The sequence below is a fragment of the Macaca thibetana genome, chromosome 4 (genome assembly GCF_024542745.1).
Source record: "Macaca thibetana thibetana isolate TM-01 chromosome 4, ASM2454274v1, whole genome shotgun sequence".
NCBI classification, from domain to species: Eukaryota; Metazoa; Chordata; class Mammalia; order Primates; family Cercopithecidae; genus Macaca; species Macaca thibetana.
In genome coordinates, this window is record NC_065581.1 from 36,107,590 (window position 1) to 36,135,276 (window position 27,687).

A 27,687-nucleotide genomic window follows, 5' to 3' on the forward strand; every position below is an offset into this window, starting at 1 on the left:
TCCCCAGTTCCCAGTTCCCATGCAGGGAGTGGAGCTTCTGAGCACTGCCAGAGCAACAGGCAGGGTTCTTGCCAGCACGGAGCCTCACGGAGTGAGCAGGCAGGTGGAGCTCTCGCTCCACCGCAGCCCCTCTGCGGTCTCTGCAGCCGTTTGCATTTCCTGAAACCGGATCTTGGTGTCAGAGCCGCCCCCAGCCGGGCGGGCGCCTCAGCCATGGCCCTGCGCAAGGAACTGCTCAAGTCCATCTGGTACGCCTTTACCGCGCTGGACGTGGAGAAGAGCGGCAAAGTCTCCAAGTCCCAGCTCAAGGTGAGGGGCACCCAGGGCCCAGGGGAGGAGGGCAGATGCACCACACCAGCCCTTGCCGCCTGGGAGCCAGGTGTGGACACTGTGCCACTCCAGGGGCACCCAGCCATCCAGTGTCCCGGGCCCAGGGTCAGGGGGTTGGTCCTGGGTAACTGGGCCAACATAGCCTGGTCGATGCCGCTGCCCACCCTCCAGAGACCTAGTGAAGTATGCGCAGAAACCTTGTGCAGAACTGGGCCCCACAACTGGAGGCCAGGGGTTTCTGAGGGCCATCATGGGGTTCTGAGGGCCAGGAGCCAGGCCACATCCCAGACTCCATGTGATGAGCACACACATCTCCACAGAGTCATGCTTGGGCACGCAGTCTGCTCTTTCTTGCCGCTTCCTCCTGACTTTCAAGAGAAACAGTTAGCCAGTACTTGGCAGTCATTTCCTTTGGAGCTGAGAGAGGCATAAAGGGGCCGCCCCCAGTCCCAAACCAGTCTGGCCTGCCTAACCCTGCCCCCCAGGTGGAAAAGAGCTGCGGAGTGGGTGAGGACTGAGGACCCTATTATACTGCTACCCAGCTCACCCCCCTATCCCCTACACATACCGGGTTGGTAAACTTACCTTAGGCCTTGAGACCTCAGGTAGGGAAGGGGTGGAATCTAAGCCCAGGAAAATCCCCATCAATGATTGTCCTGAAGTCAGTCATCTGGCCTAGACAATTTCTGGAAGACTGAGGAGTTTTTCTCTCTCTTCCTCTAGTCATCCATTAGTGCTGCCTTCCCTACCCTAGTTAGTGGGGAGGAAGCAAGGCCCTCAGCCACTAGAACCAGTGAACTCTGGGGGAAAGGAGCAAGGTAGGCCTCAGCTCTCTTGGACCTGCCATAGGGGTGCCTTCATTCACTCTGCAAGTACTTGAGTGCCCCTCGTGGGGCTCTGTGCCTGGCATGTGGCTAGGCACTAAACTCCTGGTGTCTCCCTACCCCATCCTCCAAAGGAGATGTGTGTGTCTCAAGGAAATCTCCATTCTTAATGACCGAGGTAGAGGGTGCCTGGGAGATGAATGGGACAGAATAGTTACTGTGCCCCACTACAGTTCCAACCCCCGACTTTACTGAACTTGGACGTGAGGAACTTGAATATCCCAGACTTGAATATATAGAACGAGGGTTCCCTCTCTCAGAGAGTTGGTCCCCAGTTCCCATGCAGGGAGTGGAGCTTCTGAGCACTGCCAGAGCAACTGGCAGGGTTCTTGCCTGTTGAATATCCCAGACTGGTCCTATGTTACAGTTCCTTACCTGGATTTGCCAAAATCTAATAGATGATTTCACTCCCCCAGGAAGGAGAGCCCACTACCATCTTTTGTCACCTGGGGAGAACTTCCTAACAGATTCTTCCTTACATCCTATTTAAATCTCTTGTATTGTAGATCATGTCATTTGGTTGGGTTCTCAGTATAAATGGAAAAAAGTCGATCATCCAAAATCCATTTCTGCAAACTCTGTATCCCACTCCTATCTCCCACCCTGCCCCTTTAATATCTTGCCAGACAATACCAGCCCCCGTGGCTCTTTGCTTCCAGGGTAACATTTTTCACCTCCGTATTACCTGTGGCCCCGAAACCTCTCCAGGCTCTCTCTGCCCTTCACATATGGAAGGTACAGCCTTTAACTGGCTTCCCTTTTCCTGGTGCCATCAGCCAGTAAAACTTCCTAGCTTGAGCCTCTGTCTTGCCCTCTAAAAGGGCCAGTACCCACTCCCTCACCCCCATAGGTTGCATATTTCTAGGGAAATACTTCATGGAGAGCTTGCATGCTTGAACTGTCCACTGTCTGTACCTCATCACAGCTCATATTGAGCCTAATGCCAGCAACATCTGTGGTCACACAGGATCAATGATAGAGTTCACTCCTACTTGACAGAAAAGTTGTCCACTCTGGAAGCCTGAGCTAACAGTGGGAGTCTCAGGGGCCAAGTGGGGGTGGGGCAGAAATGGCAGGGCTCCGTTCAAGCCCATAATAGTGAATATTGGAAGGGGAGGAAGTAGTGGTAGTGTCGAGGGGTGGGGATTCCAGCAAAGCAAAGGAGTAATAGAGAAGTGGTCAAAAGGCAAAGGAGGAAGCAGACGAGAGAGTTATACAAGCAGGGCCCACCTCTCCCCTGAAAAGACTTGGGGCTGAGGGAAAAGACCTTGGAGTCAATCTGGTTTTTTGTTGTTGTTGTTTTAGAGATGAGATCTTGCTCTGTCACTCATGCTGGGTACAGTGGTGCAATCATAGCTCACTACAGCCTCAAACTCCTGGGTTCAAGCGATCTTCCTACTTCAGCCTCCTGAGTAGCCGGGACTACAGGCACGTGTCACCGTGCCTCGCTAATTTTTTTATTTTTTATTTTTTAGAGCCTGAGTCTGATTATGTTGTCCCTGCTGGTTTCAAACTTCTGGCCTCAAGTGATCCTCCGGCTTCTGCCTCCTGAGTAGCTAGAATTATAGTCTTGAGCCACCTCACTGGGCTGGTTACTAAAACCATCCCTAGCCGTAGGGTCCTGGGTTGGGACCTGGCAGGAGACCTGCACTAGCCCAGGGCAAGATGTGTCGGTGGGTGACATTTGCCACTTCTCCTCTAATGTGTTGGTAGAGGGGCTCCCAGTGGCTATCCTGGGCAAACCCATGATGAGGCCAGAGGGTAGGAGGAAGAACAGCATGTCCTCTGAGAAAAGCCCAAGGAGTGGGGTGGTTTCTCCTGGAGAAGAGAAGGCTTGAGGGAAAAAACAGATACTTCTTCCTCTCTTTGAATTCTTGAAGAAAGCACAATGGCTTCGTCCAGTTGGGTTGAGAACAGAGAAAGTAAACCAATAGGAATGGCACTCCTGCCCAGGATGGATTTAGGTTGAACACAAAACTTCCCAGGAGTTGAGGGCTGTGAGTTTTTGCAAGGTTCCCAGAACCACTTCTAAAAACATTTAAAAGGTAGCCATCCTGACAGAGGGCTGTAAAGAGGGGAGCCTTTGGGAATGATGTGTGTCCTACTGACCACACCCTCTTCCCCAGGGGAGCAGTTTTGATTTCGGGACTAGTGGAGGATCAGTTGATAATTTGGCCTCCTTCCCCCCTGACTATCAGGCAGTGGGGTGAAGGGTATGTAGATGGAGCAGTGTGTCTCTGGTTTGATGAGGATCTTAAGGAGGCACCAGGCCTACCACTTCCTCCTTGACTGACAGGAGCTGGGGGAAGGGAGGGAGGGTAGACAGGGTCCTTCCAGTCTCCTGCACCTCCAGCTGACATTCAGAGCATTCCTGGAGCCCAGAGTGAGACTCTTGCCCACTGAGAGTCAATGAGCTTCAGGTTTTGCCGCCTCCGGAGAGGGACAACCACCTTCTCCTTAATGGAGGAAAAGTTAAGAACAGCTCCAGTCCAAAAACCTGCTGGCTAGGATCATCAGCTTTGTCCTGACCCCTGTGTGCTACTGGTCTCTCCAAGCTAGGATTTGTGGGTAGGGAAGGGAGGGTGATTTAATGATGTGCAGAGCACTTGACTCAGAACCACACAGGCTTGGATCCGTACTGCTCCCCATCTGGGTGACTTTAAGCAAGTCACTGTCCGTCTTCAGTTTCTCATCTATAAACCAGGGGATTGATCACCAAGTCATCCAGCCAGCCTACAAAAATAAAGAATAAATTCTGTACCTCAAATAGGTAAAATTGGTCTGTGATGCAGCCTCTCCTTTCCCTTAACTGGGCCTCTGTCTCCTCTGACGCCCACACCCAACCCCACCAGCCCCCTCTCAGAAGGTGGCACGGCTAATCCAAAGATTCCCACCTTTTAAAATTTCCAGTGTTACTCCATGATAGTAGTTATGCTTTTCTAGTAACTCACTAGAATACATTTGGTAACTCTTAAAAGGAGCTGTGTCTTTTTTTTTTTTTTTTTTTTGAGACAGAGTCTTGCTCTGTCACCCAGGTTGGAGTGTAGTGGCGTGATCTTGGCTCACTGCAACCTCCACCTCCCAGATTCAAGTGATTCTCCTGCCTCAGCCTCCCAAGTAGCTGGAATCACAGGTGCCCACACCACGCCCAGCTAATTTTTGTATTTTTAGTAGAGCCAGGATTTCACCATGTTGGCCAGGCTGGTCTTGAACTCCTGACCTCAGGTGATCCGCCTGCCTTGGCCTCCCAAAGTGCTGCGATTACAGGCATGAGCCACCGCACCTGGCTGGATCTGTCTTTTAAAAGGGTCACTTGGAACCTAGATTCATTTAAAGACCTTGCTGGGCACCGTGGCTCACACCTGTAATCCCAGCACTTTGGGAGGCCATGGCAAAATAATCACTTGAGTCCAGGAGTTTGAGACCAGCCCTGGCAACATAGCAAGACCCCAACTCTACAAAAAACGAAAAATTTAGGCATGATGGCGCGTGCCTATAGTCCCTGCTACTCCGGAGGCTGAGGTGGAAGGATCGCTTGAGTGGGAGAGGTCAAGGCTGCAGTGATCCGTGGTTACACCACTGCATTACAGCCTGGGCAATAGAGTGAGATTCTTTCTTTAAAAAAAAAAAAAAAAAAAGTTAATTTAGGAGCGAAATCTTTCTGAAATCATTGCTGGGTGCTTTTATGGATTCCCAAACCCTGGGGATCCTGAAGGCTGGAAACTACAGAATCAGTTCTTGCTGACTGTTGCCAGCATGGACCTGACACCCACACTTGAGTTTTTAGGATCCCCAGTCCCCACATCTGAGTTTTAGAGGATCCCTCAAGTCCCGAGAGGAGAACTACTCCCCTACATGCCTCCAGAGGAAAGAGTGAATAGATGAAGCATCTCAAATGTCAGTGACTGCCAACTCAGAGGCCAGGGGCTCCCTGGGTTTGTGGAGACTGTGGGAGTCCTCTCTGAGGAAACCCGAATGGCAGCTTGTGAAAACTACACCTGGACCCCACCCCTGGAAACTCTGAGTCAGTAGGTCTGGGCTGGGCGGGCATGTTTCAGTTTCACCAGCTCCCTGGGTGATTGTGGTGCTCAGCCAGGGCCAGTGCACTATAGAGATCAAGAGCAGAACTTTGGAGTCAGACCTTGGGCAAGATGCTTCCTCTCTTTGAGCCTTGATTTCCTCATCTGTAAAATGAGGATAATGAGAGTGCCCTCCTCCAGGGCTGAGGATTGATGGAGATCTGCAAACAAGCTCCTGCTCACAACTCCTCCTTCACTGTCATTTCCTTTCCAGCATGACCCCTCCCCTAGTCACACCCTCTCTCCACCCCCAACCCCTACCGCACCCAGGCACAGGAAGCTGACAGTCTGAGGTCGGCCCAGCTCTCTGGAGAGAGGCCCTGAGTGTCTGGGCATTTAATTCTTCCTTGTCCTGGTATCTGACAGCTCGCAGAGGTCAGAGTCTCTGCCCTGGGCTTTTCAGAATCCAGTGGCAAAAGTGCAGGTGAGGTGCAGGTCTTAGGGACAGTACAGGATGACAGAACTAAGCTCAACTGTGCTGTTATGTGGCAGGTTCTGTCCTGGGGTGAGAGGGCATTCATAGATCCTCTCCTAGAACTCTCTTTTTAGAGAGATGAAAACTGAAGCCCAGTAAGGCTAATATGCTCAGTGGGATTTAGTCAATCTCTGGCTTTTGTATTTTGTCTGCTTCTTCCCATGAAGTGTTTAAGTTCATTCAAGAGATATTCATTGAGCATCCATTAGGTGCCAGGCCCCCTGATACCACAGTGAAAAAAACGCAAACATTTCTACCCTTGTAGTGCTGACATTCTAGTCAGAGGAGGCAGATAATAAACTAAATGAAATGTACAATATGATGAAAGATGATACATGACATGGAAGAAAATAAAGCAGAAACGGGTAGGGATCATGGAGGTCAGGCAGGATTGGGTTACAGGTTTAAATAAGGCGATCAGGCCAGGCAGGGTACCTCACACCTGTAATCTCAGCACTTTGGGAGGCTGAGGTGGGTGGATCGCTTGGGCCGAGGAATTCAAGACCAACCTGGGCACCTTGGTGAAAGCCCGTCCCTACAAAAAATACAAAAATTAGGCCCAGCACGGTGGCTCTTGACTGTAATCCCAGCACTTTGGGAGGCCGGAGTGAGTGGATCACCTGAGTCAGGAGTTCAAGACCAGCCTGGCCAATATGTTGAAACCCCGTCTCTACTAAAAATACAAAAATTAGCTGGACGTTGGTGGTGGGCACCTGTGATCCCAGCTACTCAGGAGGCTGAGGAAGGAGAATCGCTTGAACCCGGGAGGCAGAGGTTGCAGTGAGCCGAGATCATGCCACTGCACTCCAGCCTGGGCACAAGAGCAAAACTCCATCGCAAAAAAAAGAAAACACACACACACATACACACAAAAATTAGCCAGGTGTGATGGCGCACACCTACAGTTCCAGCTACTCAGGAGTCTGAGGTGGGAAGATCACCTGAGCCCAGGGGGGTTGAGGCTGCAGTGAGTTGTGATTGTGCCACTACACTCCAGCCTGGGCAACAGAGCGAGACTCAGTCTCAAAAAGTAAGGTGATCAGAGGATATTCCACCTGGTCAGGGAATACACATTCCCTGAGAAGGTGACATCTAAGTAAAAACAGGGAGGAGGAAAGGGTTTGAGCCATGCAGTGACCCGGAGAGAAATATTCCAGGCTGCAGGAACAGTAAGTGCAAACGTCCTTGGGCAAGAATATGCCTGACCTGCTGGAGGAACATTAAGGAGGCAGAGTGGCTGGAGGCAAGTAAACAAGAGGGATGAGGTCAGAGAAGGTGCAGCAGGCCAGGTCACATGGGGCCTGGAGGCCTGTAGAAGGACTCGAACTTTTACTCTGAAAATTATGGGAAACCATTGGAACATTCAAGTTAGACTTTAGGAGTCAGAAAAATTCAGTGAATGGGGGACGTTGTACTACCTTTGGAGTCAAGGTTGAGATTAGACTCATTGCTGCCCTCAAGAAATGTAGAACACCCAGAAATGCTCACACAAACAGTGAACAGCAAAAGAATATTATTATAGAGCAATTTAATAGGACAAATTAGTATCTGTGGTTAATGGCACCCTTTTTCATCCCTATTGTTTTAAATTTTATTCTAAAGACAATATATGCTCCTGGTTTAAAAAAAGAAAACACACAGAAGAGTACAATGTTAAAGAAGAAATTCAGGGCTGGGCTGTGGTGGCTCATACCTGTAATCCCAATACTTTAGGAAGCCGAGGCAGGAGGATCGCTTGAACCCAGGAGGGCTTCTCCTGCCTCAGCCTCCTAAAATGTTGGGATTACAGGTATGAGCCACCATGGCCTGGGCAATATAATGGGAACTCATCCCTACAAAAAAAAAGAAATTTTTTTTTTTCCCCCCGGAGAGAGTATGGATTTGTCACTCAGGCTGGAGCACAGTGGCACGATCTTGGCTCACTGCACCCATGATTTCCTGGGCTCAAGCAATCCTCCCACCTCAGCCTCCTGAGTAGCTGGGACTACAGGAGTGTGCCACCACACCCGGCTAATTTTGGTATTACAAAAAAAATTTTTTAACTTAGCTGAGCATGGTGACGCACGCCTGTAGTCCCAGTTTCTCGGGAGGTTGAAGTTGGGGGATCGCTTGAGCCTGGGAGGCGGAAGCTGCAGTGAGCAGAAATCATGACACTGCACCCCAGCTTAGACAACAGAGCGAGACCCCATCTCTAAATAAATAAACAAAAATAAAAGTAAATTTATTGTAAAATTAAAACATGTTAGTGGTAAATTTTTTTTGTGGGGGGGTGTGTGTGTGTGTGTGTGACAGAGTCTCACTCTGCCGCCCAGGCTGGAGTGCAGTGGCACTATCCTTCCTGGCTCACCGCAACCTCCACCTCCCAGGTTCAAACAATTCTTCTGCCTCAGTCTCCCTGTAACTGGGATTACAGCTGCCTGCCATCACACCCGGCTAATTTTTGTATTTTTAGTAAAGATGGGGTTTCGCCATGCTGGCCAGGCTGGTCTCGAACTCCTGACCTCAAGTGATCCGCCCACCTGGGCCTCCCAAAGTGCTGGGATTACAGGTGTGAGCCACCACGCCTGGCCAATTTTTTTTTTTTTTTTTTTTTTTTTTAATTTTGAGATGGAATTTCATTCTTGTTCCCCAGGCTGGGGTGCAATGGCACGATCTCGGCTCACTGCAACCTCCACCTCCCAGGTTCAAGGGATTCTCCTGCCTCAGCCTCCCAAATAGCTGGGATTACAGGCACCTGCCACAATGCCCGGCTAATTTTTTGCATTTTTTGTGGAGACGGGGTTTCAACATGTTGGCCAGGTGGGTGACCTCAGGTAAGCCACCTGCCTCTGCCTCCCAAAGTGCTGGGATTACAGGCTTGAGCCACCACACCTGGCCCCAAAAATTTTTGAAGTAAAGAAGAATATAATGTTGGCTGGGCACAGTGGCTCATGCCTGTAACCCTAGCACTTTGGTAGGCCAAGGCGGGCGGAACACCTGAGGTTAGGAGTTTGAGACCAGCCTGACCAACATGGCGAAACCCCGTCTCTACTAAAAATACAAAAATTAGCCAGGCATGGTGGTGGGTGCCTGTAATCTCAGCTCCTCAAGAGGCTGAGGCTGGAGAATCACCTGAACCCAAGAGGTAGAGGTTGGGGTGAGCCGAGATCATGCCATTGCACTCCAGCCTGGGCAACAAGAGCGAAACTCCGTCTTAAAAAAAAAAAAGATGAAAATTCCTCCCCTCACTCTGGAGGGGTGATCACTGTTAACAGTAAGCGAATCTTCTAGATTCTTTCTGTATACAAATAAACAGGTTGAACCGTATGAAATTTCTGACACTTGATTGTTTTGACCTACTAAAATACTAGTTATATATAATTCGACCTAATCTTTGCATGTGTATTTGACAAACATTCTGTAGCTTGCTTTTTTTACATGCCAGTGTAGTATGCTTATCTTTCAATGTCTGTTCATACAAACATAATAAAGATCACCCACAACTTTTATTAAGCAGGGCACTATGCACCAGGTACTCTTCACTCAAAATAGCCTTTGGAGCAGACCCTATCATTATCCTCACAGAAGAGGAGACTAAGGTGTTGGAGAATTAAACATTTGCCCACGAGCACACAAGTGGGAAAAGTGAAATCTTTCCAACTACACACAGTGGTTCCTGACATAGTATATCTGTTTCTTACTGAAGGAGCCTCAGTTTGTCTCCAATTTTTCATACTATAAACAATGCTTAATGAGCATTCTTGTAACGTATATCTCCCATGGGTGTCTGTGGGTTGGATGATTAGAAATTCTGGGGTGGCTGGGCGCAGTGACTCACGCCCTGTAATCCCAGCACTCTGGGAGGCTGAGGCGGGCAGATCTCCTGAGGTCAGGAGTTTGAGACCAGCCTGGCCAACATAGCGAAATCCCATCTCTACTAAAAATACAAAAATTAGCCGAGCATGGTGGCACGCATCCATAATCCCAGCTACTCAGGAGGCTGGGGCAGGAGAATCACATGAACCTGGGAGGTGGAGATTGCAGTGAGCCAAGACCGCGCCACTGCACTGGGCGTGCAGTGAGAAATTCCATCTCAAAAGACCGCGCCACTGCACCTGGGCAGCAGATTGAGACTCCATCTCAAAAAAAAAAAAAAAAAAAAAAAAAAAAAAAAAAAAGATAAGGACATGGGTAGTTTGAAAAGAGGCCAAGAAACAGCAGATGAGAATATATAAAACTTGAACACTTGTCACTTCAGAAGTGGTCAGTGTATGTTGGCATTATTCTCTTGAGGTGGTCACCCTGGGTTTTAAGTACTAGGCATTGAGCCAGTGGCACCCCTTAGAGTAGGGATTGGTATCCTGTGACCACAGATGTGTTAAGAAGACTTTCCTGGAATTAGTGATAAAAACTCACATGGCTTAAGGGACAGGGTATTTATTGGTTCACATAACCAAAAACTCCAGGGATAGCTGCCCAGAGGGAAATGAGGGAAAAAAAGGAAATGCTCCCTTCCTGGGATCTCCCACTTCCCAGTTTGCCAAGGAGAACTGAGCCCCAGGACAACACTGAGGCAAAGTCTCAATACTTTCTCCCCCTCCTCTCTGAAAAGAGAATAAAATGAAGGCTTGGCATACACACCATCTCGGAGACAGTGCCAGCTCCTGCCTCCAAGGAACTGATTCCAAGGTGAACTGCTGGTGGTGGAAGAAGTCCTTCAATACAGCATGTATTGGTTGCACTTGATGTACAGAAGAGGACATAGATGCTGAGGGACATAAAGATAAGCAGAGACCTTGTCTCCAGAGTTCACAATCCAATGGAGGAGGGAGACTTGACATCAATATTCTAGTAGGAAGGCAACCTGTGAACCAGGCACATTTAGTTTCAACCTCAGCTCTGCCATTTACTCTTAAAATTTCCAAACCTCTGTATCTTCACCTGAAAAACAGGCTTAATGGTATTTGTGTATATAGGTGATTGTGAAGACTAGAAATGGGGTATAAAAAGTGCTTTGACTGGGTGTAGTGGCTCATGCCTGTAATCCCAGCACTTTGGAAGGTCCAGGTGTGAGGATCACTTGAGGCCAGCAGTTCAAGGCCAGCCTGGGCAACACACCCAGACCTCTGTCTCTACCAAAAAAAAAAAAAAAAAAAAAAAAAAAGTTTTGGCCGGGCATGGTGGCTCAGGCCTGTAATCCCAGCACTTTGGGAGGCTGAGGTGGGCGGATCGCCTGAGTTCAGGAGTTCGAGGCCAGCCTGGCCAACATGGTGAAACCCTGTCTCTATTAAAAATACAAAAATTAGCTGAGTATGGTGGTGGGTGCCTGTAATCCCAGCTATTCAGGAGGCTGAGGCAAGGGGATCGCTTGAACCCAGGAGGTGGCGGTTGTAGTGAGCCGAGATCATGCCATTGCACTCCAGCCTGGGTGACAGAGTGAGACTCCATCTCAAAAAATAATAATAAAACAAAATAAAAATTTTAATTAAAAAAAACCACCTCCTACAGTGACTGGCATATGGTGAGTGTGCAATAGTGACTAGTGACTTTTTAATCATTCACACTGCCTGTGACAATAGGTATAATAGAATTACCCCCAAGGCGATTTGATTTTCACCAGATTTCAGATTTCAACCCCTTTATTCTAATATCATGGATTTGTTCAACAAACCCAAATTTCCCCTGCACACCATTATGACCACTATCCCTTCTAAGCCTTGCCCTCTCCACGTCATGGGCCATTTTTCATGACCCTTCTTTGAGCCCTCTCCTCTCCCAGAGCAGACACACTTAGGTGATAGGCACACTGCAGCCAGAACACTGAGTCTTTGATGGAAACCATGATAAATTGGCAGCTTCTGCCCTGGGGTAGCAGACCAAGTCCCTGCAAACCCTGCAAACTGTCCAGCATTGTGGGAAGCACTTGGGCTTTGGAATCTGACAGAGCTGGATTTGAACTCCAAGGTGTTCACTGTGGGTCTTTTGGCAAGGTACTGAATCCCTTGAGCCTCAGTCTCCCTGTCTGTAGAAAGAGGACACCAATACCTAATGAAGTGGCTAAGAGTATAACTGCATGGGTTTGAATTCCAGTTCTGCCAGTTGTGACCTTGGGTGAGAAATATCTCAGGGCTGCAGGAGTTTTCATCTGTAAAATGGGGATGTGAGTAGTTTTTATGGTGGGTAAGCAGATGATACGTAAAGTGCTTTAGCCCAGTGCTTGGCACATAGTATTTAAGTTTTAGTTATTACTGAACTGAACCGTGTGTGTAGAGAACTCAGCCAGGATGGGGTGGGGACAAGCAGAGAGGTGAGGAGCAGTCCTCTGGCCTAGTTTTGGTTGGGGTACAGAAAGACACACTGCCACTACTCTATCTCAGGTGCTGTCCCACAACCTGTACACAGTCCTGCACATCCCCCATGACCCCGTGGCCCTGGAGGAACACTTCCGAGATGATGACGACGGCCCTGTGTCCAGCCAGGGATACATGCCCTACCTCAACAAGTACATCCTGGACAAGGTGGGGCCCAGCTTGTAGGGGGCATCTGTAACCTCTCCCCACTTCTCCAGCCTGGCCAGCAGCCCAATACCTTGCCACTCCAACTCTTTGCCCCTGCCATAAACTCCTACTTCTGCCTGCTCTGTCCATGCCTGCTGTCCCATCACATCCCTCACATCCCAGCCACCTGCCTCCTTCCTGTCCCCCTCAACTCACCTTCGGTGTCCCTCATCTCTAATGAGGTGGGCCGCACCCTACCCATAGCCTTCCACCGAACACCTGCCTGGCCCTCCTCCAGCTTCCAGCTATAACCTCTACAAAGGGTTCACTGAACACCTGCCCGGCCCTCCTCCCGCTTCCAGCTATAACCTTTATAAAGGGTTCTCCACCCTTCCCAGACTGTCCCCCTGACCCCCCCCTCCCAACTCCTCCAATCTGTCACTGTCTTTCCAGGTTCTTGGCTCTTAGCTTCCTGCTGGGTTTCTCTTCCTTTCTCCTCTGGGCTGAAAGACTAGAGTTACTCTGTTGTCAGGGGGCCTGGGGGTTGTGGGTGTGTTGTGGGGGGTGGAGTGGTTGGAACCAGCTAGTTACCTGGTAATCAGCTCAGGGATCCCTTGAGTTAGGGTCCTGGACTTGGCCAGGTGGGGAGCAGGGGCATAGATGAACCCCAGAAACCCAGCTGGAGCCTAGTGTGGTAGAGCAGGGATATGCAGCCAGCTGATTTGCAGCCCTGGTGGCAGGTGGAGGAGGGGGCTTTTGTTAAAGAGCACTTTGATGAGCTGTGCTGGACCCTGACGGCCAAGAAGAACTATCGGGCAGATAGCAACGGGAACAGTATGCTCTCCAATCAGGATGCCTTCCGCCTCTGGTGCCTCTTCAACTTCCTGTCTGAGGACAAGTACCCTCTGATCATGGTTCCTGATGAGGTGAGGGTGATGGCAGCCCCAGGGACTGAATCACTTGGGACCAGACCTAAGCAAAACCATGAATGAGACCAAACCACCTTTGGTACCTCCCACATCCCTTTCTTTCTTCACCGTCTTCCCATGCTGGTATCTGTCCTCACCCAGCTGTCTCCAGATGCCTAGATCTGCCTGTGTCAGAGTAATTGTGCCTTCTTCCAGGAAAACTGAAATTAAACTTTCATGAGGGTTCTGCTGGTCCTCACTGTAGGAAAATGATCTGCACATTCTGTTTACACAGAGGTCTAAATGCCAGATACATTACTGAGCATTACTGGCAATCTAGGAAGGGTGCTTTTTTTTCCCCCTTTACCTTTTGCCACTTCTTCCAGGACAGGAAGGATGCTTTACAAGGCAAAGGGAGACCTTTCTGAGACAGGAGGTTACTCTGGTTCCAGATTTTCCCTTTCTGCCTTTCTTCTGGAAAGCTAGGACAGATTCAGCTAAAAGACCCAGGGAGAGGACATCCTGGGAGGGGAGGGCATCCTGGGAGAAAAGGCCAGGAATCTGGTCCCTACCTCCTCACTCCTGGGTGAAGCCAGGGAAGGCATTTTCCCATCCACCTGCACGCTCCCTCTTATCCTCATTTCCCTCCCCTGCCCATTTGGCCTTGTGACCCTTTAGTCCTTTTGGTGGCTGTGGAGATGCCAGGGTAACTTTAGGTCTCTAGAGTGGGGTTTACAGGAGAAGGAACCTCTGTACTTACGAGAAGCCCTAGCATGTCACGCTCCACTCACATTTGTTCTGGCTTCTGTTTGTGGGAAGGGTGATGAAGGGAACCATCTGAGCCCTGAACCAGTGCCCTCTACTAAATGCCCAAACAAGACCCAGGAGCCCCCAGAAAGTCCTAAACAGAGTGTCCCAAAAAGTTGCTGGGGCAGGTGAGGGACATGTGTCCATCTGCACGGACACTTGGCTGGCTGCCCTTGTTAGACCCCTGCCAGTCAGGGCAAGGTGGCCTCTCGGAGGCCAGGTGGTTGCTTGCTTCTGTGATCAACATACAGAGTTAACAACTGCAGCAGGATGTACCCCAGCCACCGCTTCCGGTTCCTCTGTAACAGGTTTCCTGTCCCTGCCCAGCTTACCTCTACTCCCCACTCCCTACCACCTACCCCTACCCCAAATCCCCTTCCCCTCCCACAAGGGAAGGATCCCCAGGGTTGGAGATTGGGGCTTGCAATAAGGACCTGAATGGGATTCAGGAGATCAGAATCAGGTTCTGGCTGCCCCCAGTTTGCTGTGTGACTTAGAGCCAGTCACTTCCCTGTTTAGGCTTTGGTTTTGTCATCTGCAAAATGAGTGATTGGATGAGAGGGCCTTTGCACTCCCTTGACACTTTCTGTGGTTTATTGCCTCTTCCTGGACCCCAGATCTCAGGTCCCCTTCACCTTGCCCTTAAGATAGGAACGAGTGGGACGGGAGGTTGTGGAGGGGGAGAGAAATTCGGAGTTGGGGTTGGGGCTCCAGGATCCTCTCCCAGGTCTTTTCCCTGGTCTCCATAGCATTTGGTCCTCTGGCCCCCTCAACGGTCTGTCCCCTGTTTCCCTCTGCCCAGGCTCTGGGAGCCAGATAGAGCACTCCCTGGTGTTGGTGCTGGCAACACCGCTTGCTGCAACTACCAGGCCTTCCTTCTCCTGCTCCAGGTGGAATACCTGCTGAAAAAGGTACTCAGCAGCATGAGCTTGGAGGTGAGCTTGGGTGAACTGGAGGAGCTTCTGGCCCAGGAGGCCCAGGTGGCCCAGACCACCGGGGGACTCAGCGTCTGGCAGTTCCTGGAGCTCTTCAACTCAGGCCGCTGCCTGCGGGGCGTGGGCCGGGACACCCTCAGCATGGCCATCCACGAGGTCTACCAGGAGCTCATCCAAGATGTCCTGAAGCAGGTCAGCCAAACTGGGAACTAGGGGAGGCGCACAAGGTGCAGGGCAAAGGGGGGCCTGGGAAGCCTCTGACGTAACTCTGGCTGGCAGGGCTACCTGTGGAAGCGAGGGCACCTGAGAAGGAACTGGACCGAACGCTGGTTCCAGCTGCAGCCCAGCTGCCTCTGCTACTTTGGGAGTGAAGAGTGCAAAGAGAAAAGAGGCATTATCCCGCTGGATGCACACTGCTGCGTGGAGGTGAGGGGCAGGATGGGGGTGGAGGACACCTCAGGGCCCAGAGCATCCTCAGGGGCATGAGAAGACAAGGGGGTCAGGAGAGGGGCAAATGGAGAAAAGCCACAGTGACACAAATTCTGCTTAGATTAGTGTGACCCAAATATATCTGGATGCCTCAAGGCCATTCTCATCCATGTCAGCACTTAAAACTAAAACTGCAACTCAAACACCAAAGTAATTGGTGAATAATATGGAATTTGCTCAATATTTCAGAGGAAGTGGCTTATATCTATACTACACAGCAAATCTTTCTAAAAAAATCCCTTTTAAAGGTTTTTCTTCTTCACCCATATTCCATTCTCTTTAGCAACTCTATACTTCCCTATTCTCCCTCCACACCCCTCTGCTCTGTCTTCCCCTTCTGTTTCCTCCCTTGTGTTCATTACTATTTTAGAGGCTTAAAACACAAGCCTCTTTACTATTTTAAATAATATATATATATGTGTGTGTGTGTGTGACATGAAACTTGCCATTTTAACTATTTTAAGTATACAATTCAGTGGCATTAAATACATTCATGAAATTAAAAAATTATTTTGATATACAACAGATGTACGTATTTTCAGGGTACATGTGATAATACATTCACATATTTTGTAAAGATCAAATCATGTCATTGGGTATCCTTTACCTTAAATATTTCTTTATGCTAGAAACATTCACATTATTCTCTTCTATTTTGAAATATACAATAGATTATTGTAAACTATAGCCACCCTACTGATCTATCGAAATCTAGGTCTTATTTCTCCTATCAAACTGTATGTTTATACCCATTCATCAACCTCTCTTTATCCTCCCCCGACACTTCCTGGCCTCTGGTAAGCACTAATATACTCTCTGTCTTCATGGTGATCCACTTTTTTAGCTCCCACATATAAATGAGAACCTGTAATAGTTGTTTTTCTGTGCTTGGCTTATTTCACTTAACAAAATGACCTATGGTGCCATCTATGTTGCTGCAAATGACAGGATTTCATTCTTTTTATGGCTGAATAATATTCCTTTATATATATCACATTTTCTTAATCTATTTATCCATTTATGGACACTTAGGTTGATTTCGTATTTTGGCCATTATGAATAGCTCTGCAGTAAACATGGGAAGGCAGATATTCTTCAATATATTGATTTACTTTCTTTTAGATATATACCCAGCAGTGGAACTTCTAGATCATATGATAGTTCTATTTTTAGTTTTTTGAGGAACCTTCATACAGTTTTCCATAGTGGCTGTACTAATTTACATTCCCACTAACAGTGTATCGGGGTTCCCTTTTCTCCACATCTTCTCCAGCATCTTTTTACAGAAAAGATATTCTTGACCAGGCACAGTGGCTCATGCCTGTAATCCCAGCACTTTGGGAGGCTAAGGCAGGTGGATCACCTGAGGTCAGGAGTTTGAGACCAGCCTGGCCAACATGGTGAAACCCCGTCTCTACTAAAAATACAAAAATCAGCTGGGCGTGGTGGTGGGCACCTGTAATCCCAGCTCATCGGGAGGCTGAGGCAGGAGAATCACTTGAACCTGGGAGGTGGAGGTGGCAGTGAGTCGAGATTGCACCATTGCACTTCAGCCTGGGCGACAAGAGTGAAACTCCATCTCCAAAAAAAAAAAAGATGTTCTCTATTTTTTTTTAATAAAAAGCCATTTTAACTGGGGGTGAAATGATATCTCATTTAGTTTTGATTTGCTTTTCTCTGATAATTAGTGACACTGAGCATTTTTTCATATCTCTGTTGGCCGTTTGTGTGTCTTCTTTTGAGAAATATCTATTCAGATCTTTTGCCCATTTTTAAATTGGATTATTTGGTTTTTGCTATAGAGTTGTTTGAGCTCCTTATATATTCTAGTTATTAATCCCTTGTCAGATGGATAGTTTGCAAATATTTTCTCCTATTCCATGGGTTGTCTGTTCACTTTGTTGATTGTTTCCATGGCTGTCCTGAAGCTTTTTAGCTTGATGTAATCCCATTTTTCTATTTTTGATTTGGGTGCCTGTGCTTTTGAGGTCTTCCACAAAAAATCTTGGCCCAGACCAATGTCCTGGAATAGTCCTCCAATGTTTTCTTCTAGTAGTTTCATAGTTTCAGGTCTTACGTTTAAATATTTAATACATTTTTATTGGATTTTTTTTTATATAGTGAGAGATAGGGGTCTAGTTTCATTCATCTGCATATGGTTGTTTAGTTTTCCCAGAACCATTTATTGAAAGGAATGTTCTTTCCCCATTGTGTGTTCTTGGCGCCTTTGTCAAAAATGAGTTCCCTGTAAATGCATGGATTTATATCTAGGTGATCTATTCTGTTCCATTGGTCTTTGTGTCTCTTTTTATGCCAGTACTATGCTGATTTGGTTACTATAGCTTTGTATTACATTTTGGTATTTTGTTTTATTTTAGAGACAGAGTCTTGCTCTGGTGTCCAGGCTGGAGTGCAGTGGTATGACCATAGGTCACTGCAGCCTAATCTCCTTGGGCTCATGGGATCCTCCTACTTCAGCCTCCTGAATAGCTGGGGCTACAGGTGTGCACCACTGTGGCCAGTTTGTAGTATATTTTGAAATCAGGAAGTGTGATGCCTCCAGCTTTGTTCTTTTTACTCACGATTACTTTGGCTATTTGAGGCCTTTTGTAGTTCCATATAAATTTTAAGATTTTTTTTCTATATCTATGAAGATTACCTTTGCTATTTTGATAGAGATTGCACCAAATCTATAAATTGCTTTGGGTAATAGTGTTATTTTAACAATATTAATTCTTCCAGTACATGAGGATGGGATATCTTTCCATTTTTTTGCATCCTCTTCAATTTATTTCATCAGTTTTATAGTTTTTCTTGTATAGATCTTTCACTTTGGTTACATTGATTCTTAGGTATTTTACATTCTTTGTAGCTATTGGAAATGAGATTGTGCTTCACTTCTTTTTCAGATTGTTTGCTGTTATTGTATACAAATGCTACTGGGTTTGTTTTTTTTTTTTTGAGATGGAGTCTCACTCTGTCGCCCAGGCTGGAGTGCAGTGGCCAGATCTCAGCTCACTGCAAGCTCCACCTCCCGGGTTTATGCCATTCTCCTGCCTCAGCCTCCCGAGTAGCTGGGACTACAGGTGCCCGCCACCTCGCCCAGCTAGTTTTGTATGTTGAATTATCCTGCAACTTTACTGAATTCATTCATCAACTCTAACAGTTTTTTGTTGGAGTCCTTTTTTTTTTTTTTTTTTGAGGAGGCAGAGTCTCACTTTTATCGCCCAGGCTGGAGTTGGAGTGCAATGGCGTGATCTCGGCTCACTGCAACCTCCCATGTTCAAGTGATTCTCCTGCCTCAGCCTCCCGAGTTAGCTGGGATTACAGGCACCCGCCACCACACCCGGCTAATTTTTTTTTTTTTTTGGTATTTTTAGTAGAGACAACGTTTCACCATGTTGGCCAGGCTGATCTCAAACTCCTGACCTCAGATGATCCACCCGCCTCGGCCTCCCAAAGTGCTGGGATTACAGGTATAAGCCACCGCGCCCGGCCTTTTTTTTTTTTCTTTTTCTTTTTTTTTTTTTTTTTTTTAAGAGAGAGACAGGATCTCATTGTATTGCCCAGGCTCATCTCAAACTCCTGGCCTCAAGCAATTCAACCACTTCAGCTTCCCAAGGTGTTAGGATTACAAGTGTAAGCCACCACACCCCATGGAGTCTTTAGATTTTTCTAAGTATAAGACCATGCCATCTGCAAACAAGGCTAATGTGACTTCTTCATTTCCAGTTTGGATGCCGTTCATTTCCTTGTCTTGCGTAATTGCTCTGGCCAGAACTCCCAATATTACGTTGAATAAAAGTGGTAAAAGTGGGCATCCTTGTCTTGTTCCAGATCTTAGAGGAAAGGCTTTCAATTTTTCTCCGTTTATTACAATGTTAGCTGTGAATTTGTCATAGATAGCTTTTATTATTTTAAGGTATGTTCCTTCTATACCCAATTTTTTTAGGGCTTTTATCATAACACAATGTTGAATTTTTTTAGAAAGCTTTTTCAGGGTCTATTGAAATGATCATATGGTTTTTGCTCTCAGTTCTGTTACTATGATGTGTCATGCATATTGATTTGTGCATGTTGAACCATCCTTGCATTCCTGGGATGAATCCCATCTGATCATGGGGAATGATCTACACTCACAATATTGTACAACCATCACCACTATCTATTTCCAAAACTTTTTCATCACCCCAAACAGAAACTCTGTACCCACCAAGCAGTAACTCCTCATACTCCCTGACCCCAGCTCCTAGTAACCTCTATTCTGCTGTCTCCATGAATTTGCCTTTTCTAGGTATCTTACATAAATAGAATCATACCATATTTGTCCCTTTGTATCTGGTTTCTTTCACTTAGAAATGTTTTCAGGCTTCATCTATGTTGTCAAATATATCAGAATTTCATTCCTTTTTAAGGCTGGATGATATCCCTAATGGTGTGTGAGGATCCCAATTTCTCCATTTCCTTACCAACAGTTGTTTTTCATTTAAAAAAATTATCATAGCCATCCTAGGATCCATCTAATTTTGTCACATAAGGTGTTACTGTGTAAAGGAATGCAGATCTACGCAGAAGTCCCAGCCTCATCACTAACAGACTAACAGTGTGAGGTGGACAATCCTGGAGCTCTTAGTGCCTCAGTTTCTTCCTCTGTAAAGTGGAGCTAATAATGCCTGCCTGGCTAGGCTGTATAGGTGGAGTGAAGATAATGATGCATATAAAACGTTAGTACAGACTCTAGAATGTGGTAGCTATTATTTTCCACAGAATGTAAGCTTAGTGGAGGCAGAGATTTGGTCTGTTAGGCACACCTTAGTATCCCAACCCCTGGAGCAGTGAGTGGCACTCAGTAGGCACTCCAAAAATATCTGCAGAATGAATGAATTAACTCTTAACAAGCAGGGCTATGTCAAAGTGCGTTGTCATGGATAGTGAGGACCCTGTTACTGGCAGTGTTCAAGCATGATCTGCATAAACACTGAGTGGCGACTATGTACTGGGCCCCGTGAAATAATAACAAGATGAAAACGCACCCACCTAGCCTTCAAAGAGCAAAGGCTACAGAGTTGTGGGGACATAAGTCCCCCATAACTTACGATGCAAGCCATGCAGGCTCCTGGCAGAGTGGGGTCCCCAGGGAAGATAGCCAGGAGGGCTAGGGGCTTGAGCTGGAGCATCCTTGGGGCAGGTGTGGCCCTGACCCAGTGAGGCTAGCCTGGCTGCCACCTACCCTGTCCCAGGTGCTGCCAGACCGCGACGGAAAGCGCTGCATGTTCTGTGTGAAGACAGCCACCCGCACGTATGAGATGAGCGCCTCAGACACGCGCCAGCGCCAGGAGTGGACAGCTGGTGAGTGCTCGCTAGGTGGCTTGGGTCTGGCTGGTCCTTAGGCGCCTCATCTGGGAAAAGGGGGTGATAATACTTTGTCCAGCGGGAGGTTGGAGAGTGGACTCGGGCCGTGTGCGAGGATCCGACTGACCCGCTCCCGCTCCTCGGCAGCCATCCAGATGGCGATCCGGCTGCAGGCCGAGGGGAAGAAGTCCCTACATAAGGACCTGAAGCAGAAACGGCGCGAGCAGCGGGAGCAGCGGGAGCGGCGCCGGGCGGCCAAGGAGGAGGAGCTGCTGCGGCTGCAGCAACTGCAGGAGGAGAAGGAGCGGAAGCTGCAGGAGCTGGAGCTGCTGCAGGAGGCGCAGCGGCAGGCGGAGCGGCTGCTGCAGGAGGAGGAGGAGCGGCGCCGCAGCCAGCACCGCGAGCTGCAGCAGGCGCTCGAGGGCCAACTGCGCGAGGCGGAGCAGGTGGGGTTCGCTCCTGGCGCTGGGGACTGGACCGGCGGGCTGGGAGGCTGCGGGGCGGGCCAGCGGGGGAGCGCCAGGGGCGGGGCCTGGGCAGAGGGCGGAGCTCCTGGGTTGAGGGGCGCGCACTGGGGTGGGACTTGGAAAGAGGGATTGTTGGGACAGAGTCCGCGGGTTTGAAAGAGATTTGGGATGGAGCTTCCGCCGGGGGCAGAGCCTGAGGCTAAGGAAGTGGTGTGGGGCGAGGTCCAAGCCGGTGGATGGATGGGGCCTGGTTCGGAGACCTTGCCTGTGGGTTGGGGCTTGGGCAGAAGGAGCCGTTGAAGACCGTGTGATTGGGGATTAGATTGGACCAAGTTTGGACTAGACTTGAACTGAGTTTACAGTGAATCCAGTTTGAGAGGCAAGCGGGACGTGTATGGAGGCGGACTAAGCGTGCAGAGGCAATTAGATTTAGGATTTAAGAAACCTGGATCTGGAGTCAGAAACATGTAGATTCAATCTTAGCTCTGCTTCTTACGAGCCCCGTGATGCCAGGCAGGCTCATTTTACTGAGCCTTATCTGTAAAATGCTAATGCTAATAGAACTTTGCTCAGAGAGGTACGGTGAGGGTTAAATGAGGAAACACTTGTAGTAGTGTCCAGTAACTTTTCGTTGTTATAATTGGGTTATAGTCACCTCCTTCCTAGCAGCAGCCATGATTATAACATATTGTTATATATTATAATAATTATTAAGCTGGTGCTAGGAAGGAGATGACTATATTTTTATATCTTATTTAATTATATAATGTTGTTTAATTACATATTATATAATTATGATTAAGGTTGGTACTAGAAAGGGAATACCTTTAGCCCGTTTCCCCCAAGTGGCATCTGTTCACTGACCATTATCTGTTCCAGTCAGGCTCTCAGAAAGGGGTCAGATCAGGAAACCCCAACATGAAGGCGTTCCCCAGACCGTTACCCCTAGGCAGCTTAGCAGAGTCGTGGGGAAAGAAGGGCAACACGCCCACCCCCTCCTCCCCTGCCCCCACGTGCCCCTTTTGACCTGGCTCTGGGTCCACCACCTCCCCACTCCACAGGCCCGGGCCTCCATGCAGGCTGAGATGGAGCTGAAGGAGGAGGAGGCTGCCCGGCAGCGGCAGCGCATCAAGGAGCTGGAGGAGATGCAGCAGCGGTTGCAGGAGGCCCTGCAACTAGAGGTGAAAGCTCGGCGAGATGAGGAATCTGTGCGACTCGCTCAGACCAGGTAGGCCTGAGGAACTTCTTCAGGTTCTCCCACCACCCCTCGTGGAACCCACCCCAATTTTCCTGCTTGCCGCGCACCTGCAAGGTGCCTTGGCACTAGAGACCACACAGTACACACTCGCCCGGCAGACTGCTGGAAGAGGAGGAAGAGAAGCTGAAGCAGCTGATGCAGCTGAAGGAGGAGCAGGAGCGCTACATCGAACGGGCGCAGCAGGAGAAGGAAGAGCTGCAGCAGGAGATGGCACAGCAGAGCCGCTCCCTGCAGCAGGCCCAGCAGCAGCTGGAGGAGGTGCGGCAGAACCGGCAGAGGGCTGACGAGGATGTAGAGGTGAGGCCTGGAGTGGGATGGGGTGAGGCTGGCAGGGTAAGCTCATTAGGGCACAGACTGTGGAGCCAGGCTGCCTTCCCTGAAACCCTGGCCCTAGCAGCCGCTAGCTGTGCGACTTTGGACAAATTCCCAAACTTCTTGGAGTTAGTCTCTCGCCTGGGAAAGGAAACTGGTAATAGCGTTGTTATGAAGATTAAATGAGATGATACACGATATTTAGTATGTAGTAAGTGCTGAAGAAACATTTGCTGCTATCTTTGTTCACATTATTATTAATCTGGGCAAAAATTTTTCCTTCTACCCTTCCAAGCCCCTGTCTTGCTATCCTTGTACTTTGGTTCTACTCCTTGGAGCCTGAATCTCCATAAATTCAAACACAGAAATATGTAACATAGAAAGGGAAAGTTCCTCCATGATCCCCCCGACCTCACAACCACTGCTAATGGCTCCGTGAAATGTTGAACAGAGGTTCTTGGATTAGGTCCTGGAAAGGTGGTGTAGTGCAGTGGCTTAGAGCTCAAGTGTATCCCTGGGCAAGTCACTTAACCTCTTTTGAACCTTTTTGTTGTTAACTTCTGCTCTGGAAGTTAAATAAGATAATAAGCACGCTTAGCACATCTTAGCTGCTCAATAAATGGAAACTATTTTTTTTATTATTATACTTTAAGTTCTAGGGTACATGTGCACAACGTGCAGATTTGTTACATACGTATACATGTGCCATGTTGGTGTGCTGCACCCATTAACTCGTCCTTTACATTAGGTATATCTCCTAATGCTATCCCTTCCCCCTTCCCCCTCCCCACAATAGGCCCCAGTGTGTGATGTTCCCCTTCCTGTGTCCAAGTGATCTCATTGTTCAATTCTCACCTATGAGTGAGAACATGCGGTGTTTGATTTTCTGTTCTTGTGATAGTTTGCTGAGAATGATGGTTTCCAGCTGCATCCATGTCCCTATAAAGGACACAAACTCATCCCTTTTTATGGCTGCATAGTATTCCATGGTGTATATGTGCCACATTTTCTTAATCCAGTCTGTCACTGATGGACATTTGGGTTGATTCCAAGTCTTTGCTATTGTGAATAGTGCTGTAATAAACATATGTGTGCATGTGTCTTTATAGCAGCATGATTTATAATCCTTTGGGTATATACCCAGTAATGGGATGGCTGGGTCAAATGGTATTTCTAGTTCTAGATCCTTGAGGAATCGCCACACTGTTTTCCACAATGGTTGAACTAGTTGACAGTCCCACCAACAGTGTAAAAGTGTTCCTATTTTTCCACATCCTCTCCAGCACCTGTTGTTTCCTGACTTTTTAATGGTTGCCATTCTAACTGGTGTGAGATGGTATCTCATTGTGGTTTTGATATGCATTTATCTGATGACCAGTGACAATGAGCATTTTTTCATGTGTTTGTTGGCTGTATGAATGTCTTCTTTTGAGAAGTGTCTGTTCATATCCTTTGCCCACTTTTTGATGGGATTGTTTGGTTTTTTCTTGTAAATTTGTTTGAGTTCTTTGTAGGTTCTGAATATTAGCCCTTTGTCAGATGAGTAGATTGCAAAAATTTTCTCCCATTGTGTAGGTTGCCTGTTCACTCTGATGGTAGTTTCTTTTGCTGTGCAGAAGCTCTTTAGTTTAATTAGATCCCATTTGTCAATGTTGGCTTTTGTTGCCATTGCTTTTGGTGTTTTAGACATGAAGTCCTTGCCCATGCCTATGTCCTGAATGGTATTACCTAGGTTCTGCTAGGGTTTTTATGGTTTTAGGTCTAACATTTAAGTCTCTAATCCATCTTGAATTAATTTTCGTATAAGGAGTAAGGAAAGGATCCAGTTTCAGCTTTCTACGTATGGGTAGCCAATTTTCCCAGCACCATTTATTAAATAGGGAATCCTTTCCCCATTTCTTGTTTTTGTCAGGTTTGTCAAAGATCAGATGGCTGTAGATGTATGGTATTATTTCGGAGGGCTCTGTTCTGTTCCATTGATCTATATCTCTGTTTTGGTACAAGTACCATGCTGTTTTGGTTACTGTAGCCTTGTAGTATAGTTTGAAGTTAGGTAGCATGATGCCTCCAGCTTTGTTCTTTTGGCTTAGGATTGTCTTGGCAATGTGGGGTCTTTTTTGGTTCCACATGAACTTTAAAGCAGTTTTTTCCAATTCTGTGAAGAAAGTCATTGGTAGCTTAATGGGGATGGCATTGAATCTATAAATCACCTTGGGCAGTATGGCCATTTTCACGATGTTGATCCTTCCTATCCATGAGCATGGTATGTTCTTCCATTTGTTTGTCTCCTCTTTTATTTCACTGAGCAGTGGTTTGTAGTTCTCCTTGAAGAGGTCCTTCACATCCCTTGTAAGTTGTATTCCTAGGTATTTTATTCTCTTTGAAGCAATTGTTAATGGGAGTTCATTCATGATTTGTCTCTCTGTTTGTCTGTTATTGGTGTATAAGAATGCTTGTGATTTTTGCACATTGACTTTGTATCCTGAGACTTTGCTGAAGTTGCTTATCAGCTTAAGGAGATTTTGGGCTGAGACAATGGGGTTTTCTAAATATACAATCATGTCATCTGCAAACAGGGACAATTTGACTTCTTCTTTTCCTAATTGAATACCCTTTCTTTCTTTCTCTTGCCTGATTGCCCTAGCCAGAACTTCCAACACTATGTTGAATAGGAGTGGTGAGAGAGGGCATCCCTGTCTTGTGCCAGTTTTCAAAGGGAATGCTTCCAGTTTTTGCCCATTCAGTATGACATTGGCTGTGGGTTTGTCATAAATAGCTCTTATTATTTTGAGATACGTTCCATCAATACCGAATTTATTGAGAGTTTTTAGCATGAAGGGCTGTTGAATTTTGTCAAAGACCTTTTCTGTATCTATTGAGATAATCATGTGGTTTTGTCTTTGGTTCTGTTTATATGCTGGATTACGTTTATTGATTTGCATGTGTTGAACCAGCCTTGCATCCCAGGGATGAAGCCCACTTGATCATGGTGGATAAGCTTTTTGATGTGCTGCTGGATTTGGTTTGCCAGTATTTTATTGAGGATTTTTGCATTGATGTTCATCAGGGATATTGGTTGGAAACTATTATTATGGTTACATTTTACCTTTGGGAGGTCCATGAGTCCCATGAAATTGGAGGCAAACTCTATTCATGTATATATTAATAACTCTTCATGAGCATACATGGTTCTTCTCTGGGGAGATGATCAGTAGTCTTGGTCAGATTTTAAGCAGCCTGTGAACCTGAAAAGATCAAGACTCCATGCCATGGATGATGGTTCTGATCACTCCCCACTGGCCCTGCCCCCACAGGCTGCCCAGAGAAAACTGCGCCAGGCCAGCACCAATGTGAAACACTGGAATGTCCAGATGAACCGGCTCATGCATCCAATTGAGCCTGGAGGTGAGAAGGGATAGACTCTGGAGCTTTCCCTGGAGCTGGGCGAGAGAAAAGAGGGAGAAAGGGATACCTCCAGATCTCCTAGGGCCAGCAAAGGTAGGACTGGCAGTCAGGAGGCTCCCCTCTCCTCCAAGGGCTGAGGCAAGGCCCCTTGCCTCTCGCCTTTGCATGCCTTTCTCCTTACTTGCCTGCCTTCTCTCTGCCAGATAAGCGTCCGGTCACCAGCAGCTCCTTCACAGGCTTCCAGCCCCCTCTGCTTGCCCGCCGTGACTCTTCCCTAAAGCGCCTGACCCGCTGGGGATCCCAGGGCAACAGGACCCCTTCGCCCAACAGCAATGAGCAGCAGAAGTCCCTCAACGGTGGGGATGAGGCTCCTGTCCCGGCTTCCACCCCTCAGGAAGATAAACTGGATCCAGCACCAGAAAATTAGCCTCTCCTAGCCCCTTGTTCTTCCCAATGTCATATCCACCAGGACCTGGCCACAGCTGGCCTGTGGGTGATCCCAGCTCTTACTAGGAGAGGGAGCTGAGGTCCTGGTGCCAGGGGCCCAGCCTCCAACCATAAACAGTCCAGAATGGAACCTGGTTCACCCTTCATACCAGCTCCAAGCCCCAGACCATGGGGACTGTCTGGGGTGTTGATCCTTGAGAACTTGCCCTGTGCTTTAGACCCAAGGACCCAACCCCTGGGCTGGGAAAGAGTGAACAAGCAAGCTGGGGCCACCTGCCCCCAGGTGGTCACCAAGTTGTGGAAGCACATTTCTAAATAAAAACTGCTCTTAGAATGAATTATTGGCTCAGGTCTGTCCATCTCTCCTGCCACTTCCTCCCTTCCTCCCTCAAGCCCAGTTATAGGTTCCAAAGGGCAGTAAAAGTATAATAAAGTGGTTAGGAAAGACCCTGCAGCTAGACTGCCTGGGTTCTGAACCTGGCTTTGCTACTTACTAACCGATTGACTTTGGTCAATTTTCTTTATATCTCTGTGTTTCAGTTCCCATGTTGGTAAAATACAGATAATGATTATACTTACCATATAGGGTTATATGAGGATTAACTGTTTGGCACATGAGCAAGCACCATTATTAGTATCAGCCAAAAGTGTTTATTAAGTGTCTACTACAGTTTTCCAGGTGATTTAATTTTCACGACAACTCTCAGAACTGGAAATCATCATTGGCATTTTACAAATGGATGAATTGAGGTTCGGGGAGATTTGGTAACTTTCCCAAAGCCTTTCAGACTTGCTTTTCTTCCTGTAATCTCTGACTCGCTGACCTTGTTACCCAAGACAGAGATCTGGGTGTTTGGGAGATTCACGTCCTCTCTCTCAGCCCCTCGTCCAAACCCATCATCAAATCCAATAGATCCTCTCTCCTTCTTACTCTCATATCTGTCCCTCCTTTTCCATCCCCATGGCTACTGCCATGGCTGAGGCCTTTGTGTTTTCTACCTGGTTGTTAACCTTTAACTCCTCCTCCGCCTTGCCTGTCTCACCAAGTCCAACTGATTGCATT

General features: G+C 47.7%; 1 protein-coding gene across 1 annotated transcript; it reads left to right on the top strand.

The window, feature by feature from the left end:
* Positions 1-130: 130 nt before the first annotated feature.
* On the top strand, positions 131-26,962 carry DEF6 (DEF6 guanine nucleotide exchange factor). The gene is made up of 11 exons (XM_050787635.1): positions 131-309; positions 12,125-12,265; positions 12,985-13,170; positions 14,850-15,086; positions 15,174-15,320; positions 20,624-20,732; positions 20,883-21,181; positions 22,264-22,430; positions 22,559-22,757; positions 26,087-26,177; positions 26,381-26,962. The coding sequence occupies exons 1-11, from the start codon at positions 214-216 to the stop codon at positions 26,602-26,604; spliced, it is 1,896 nt and encodes a 631-aa protein (XP_050643592.1). The 5' UTR covers positions 131-213; the 3' UTR covers positions 26,605-26,962.
* The last annotated feature ends 725 nt before the right edge of the window (positions 26,963-27,687 follow it).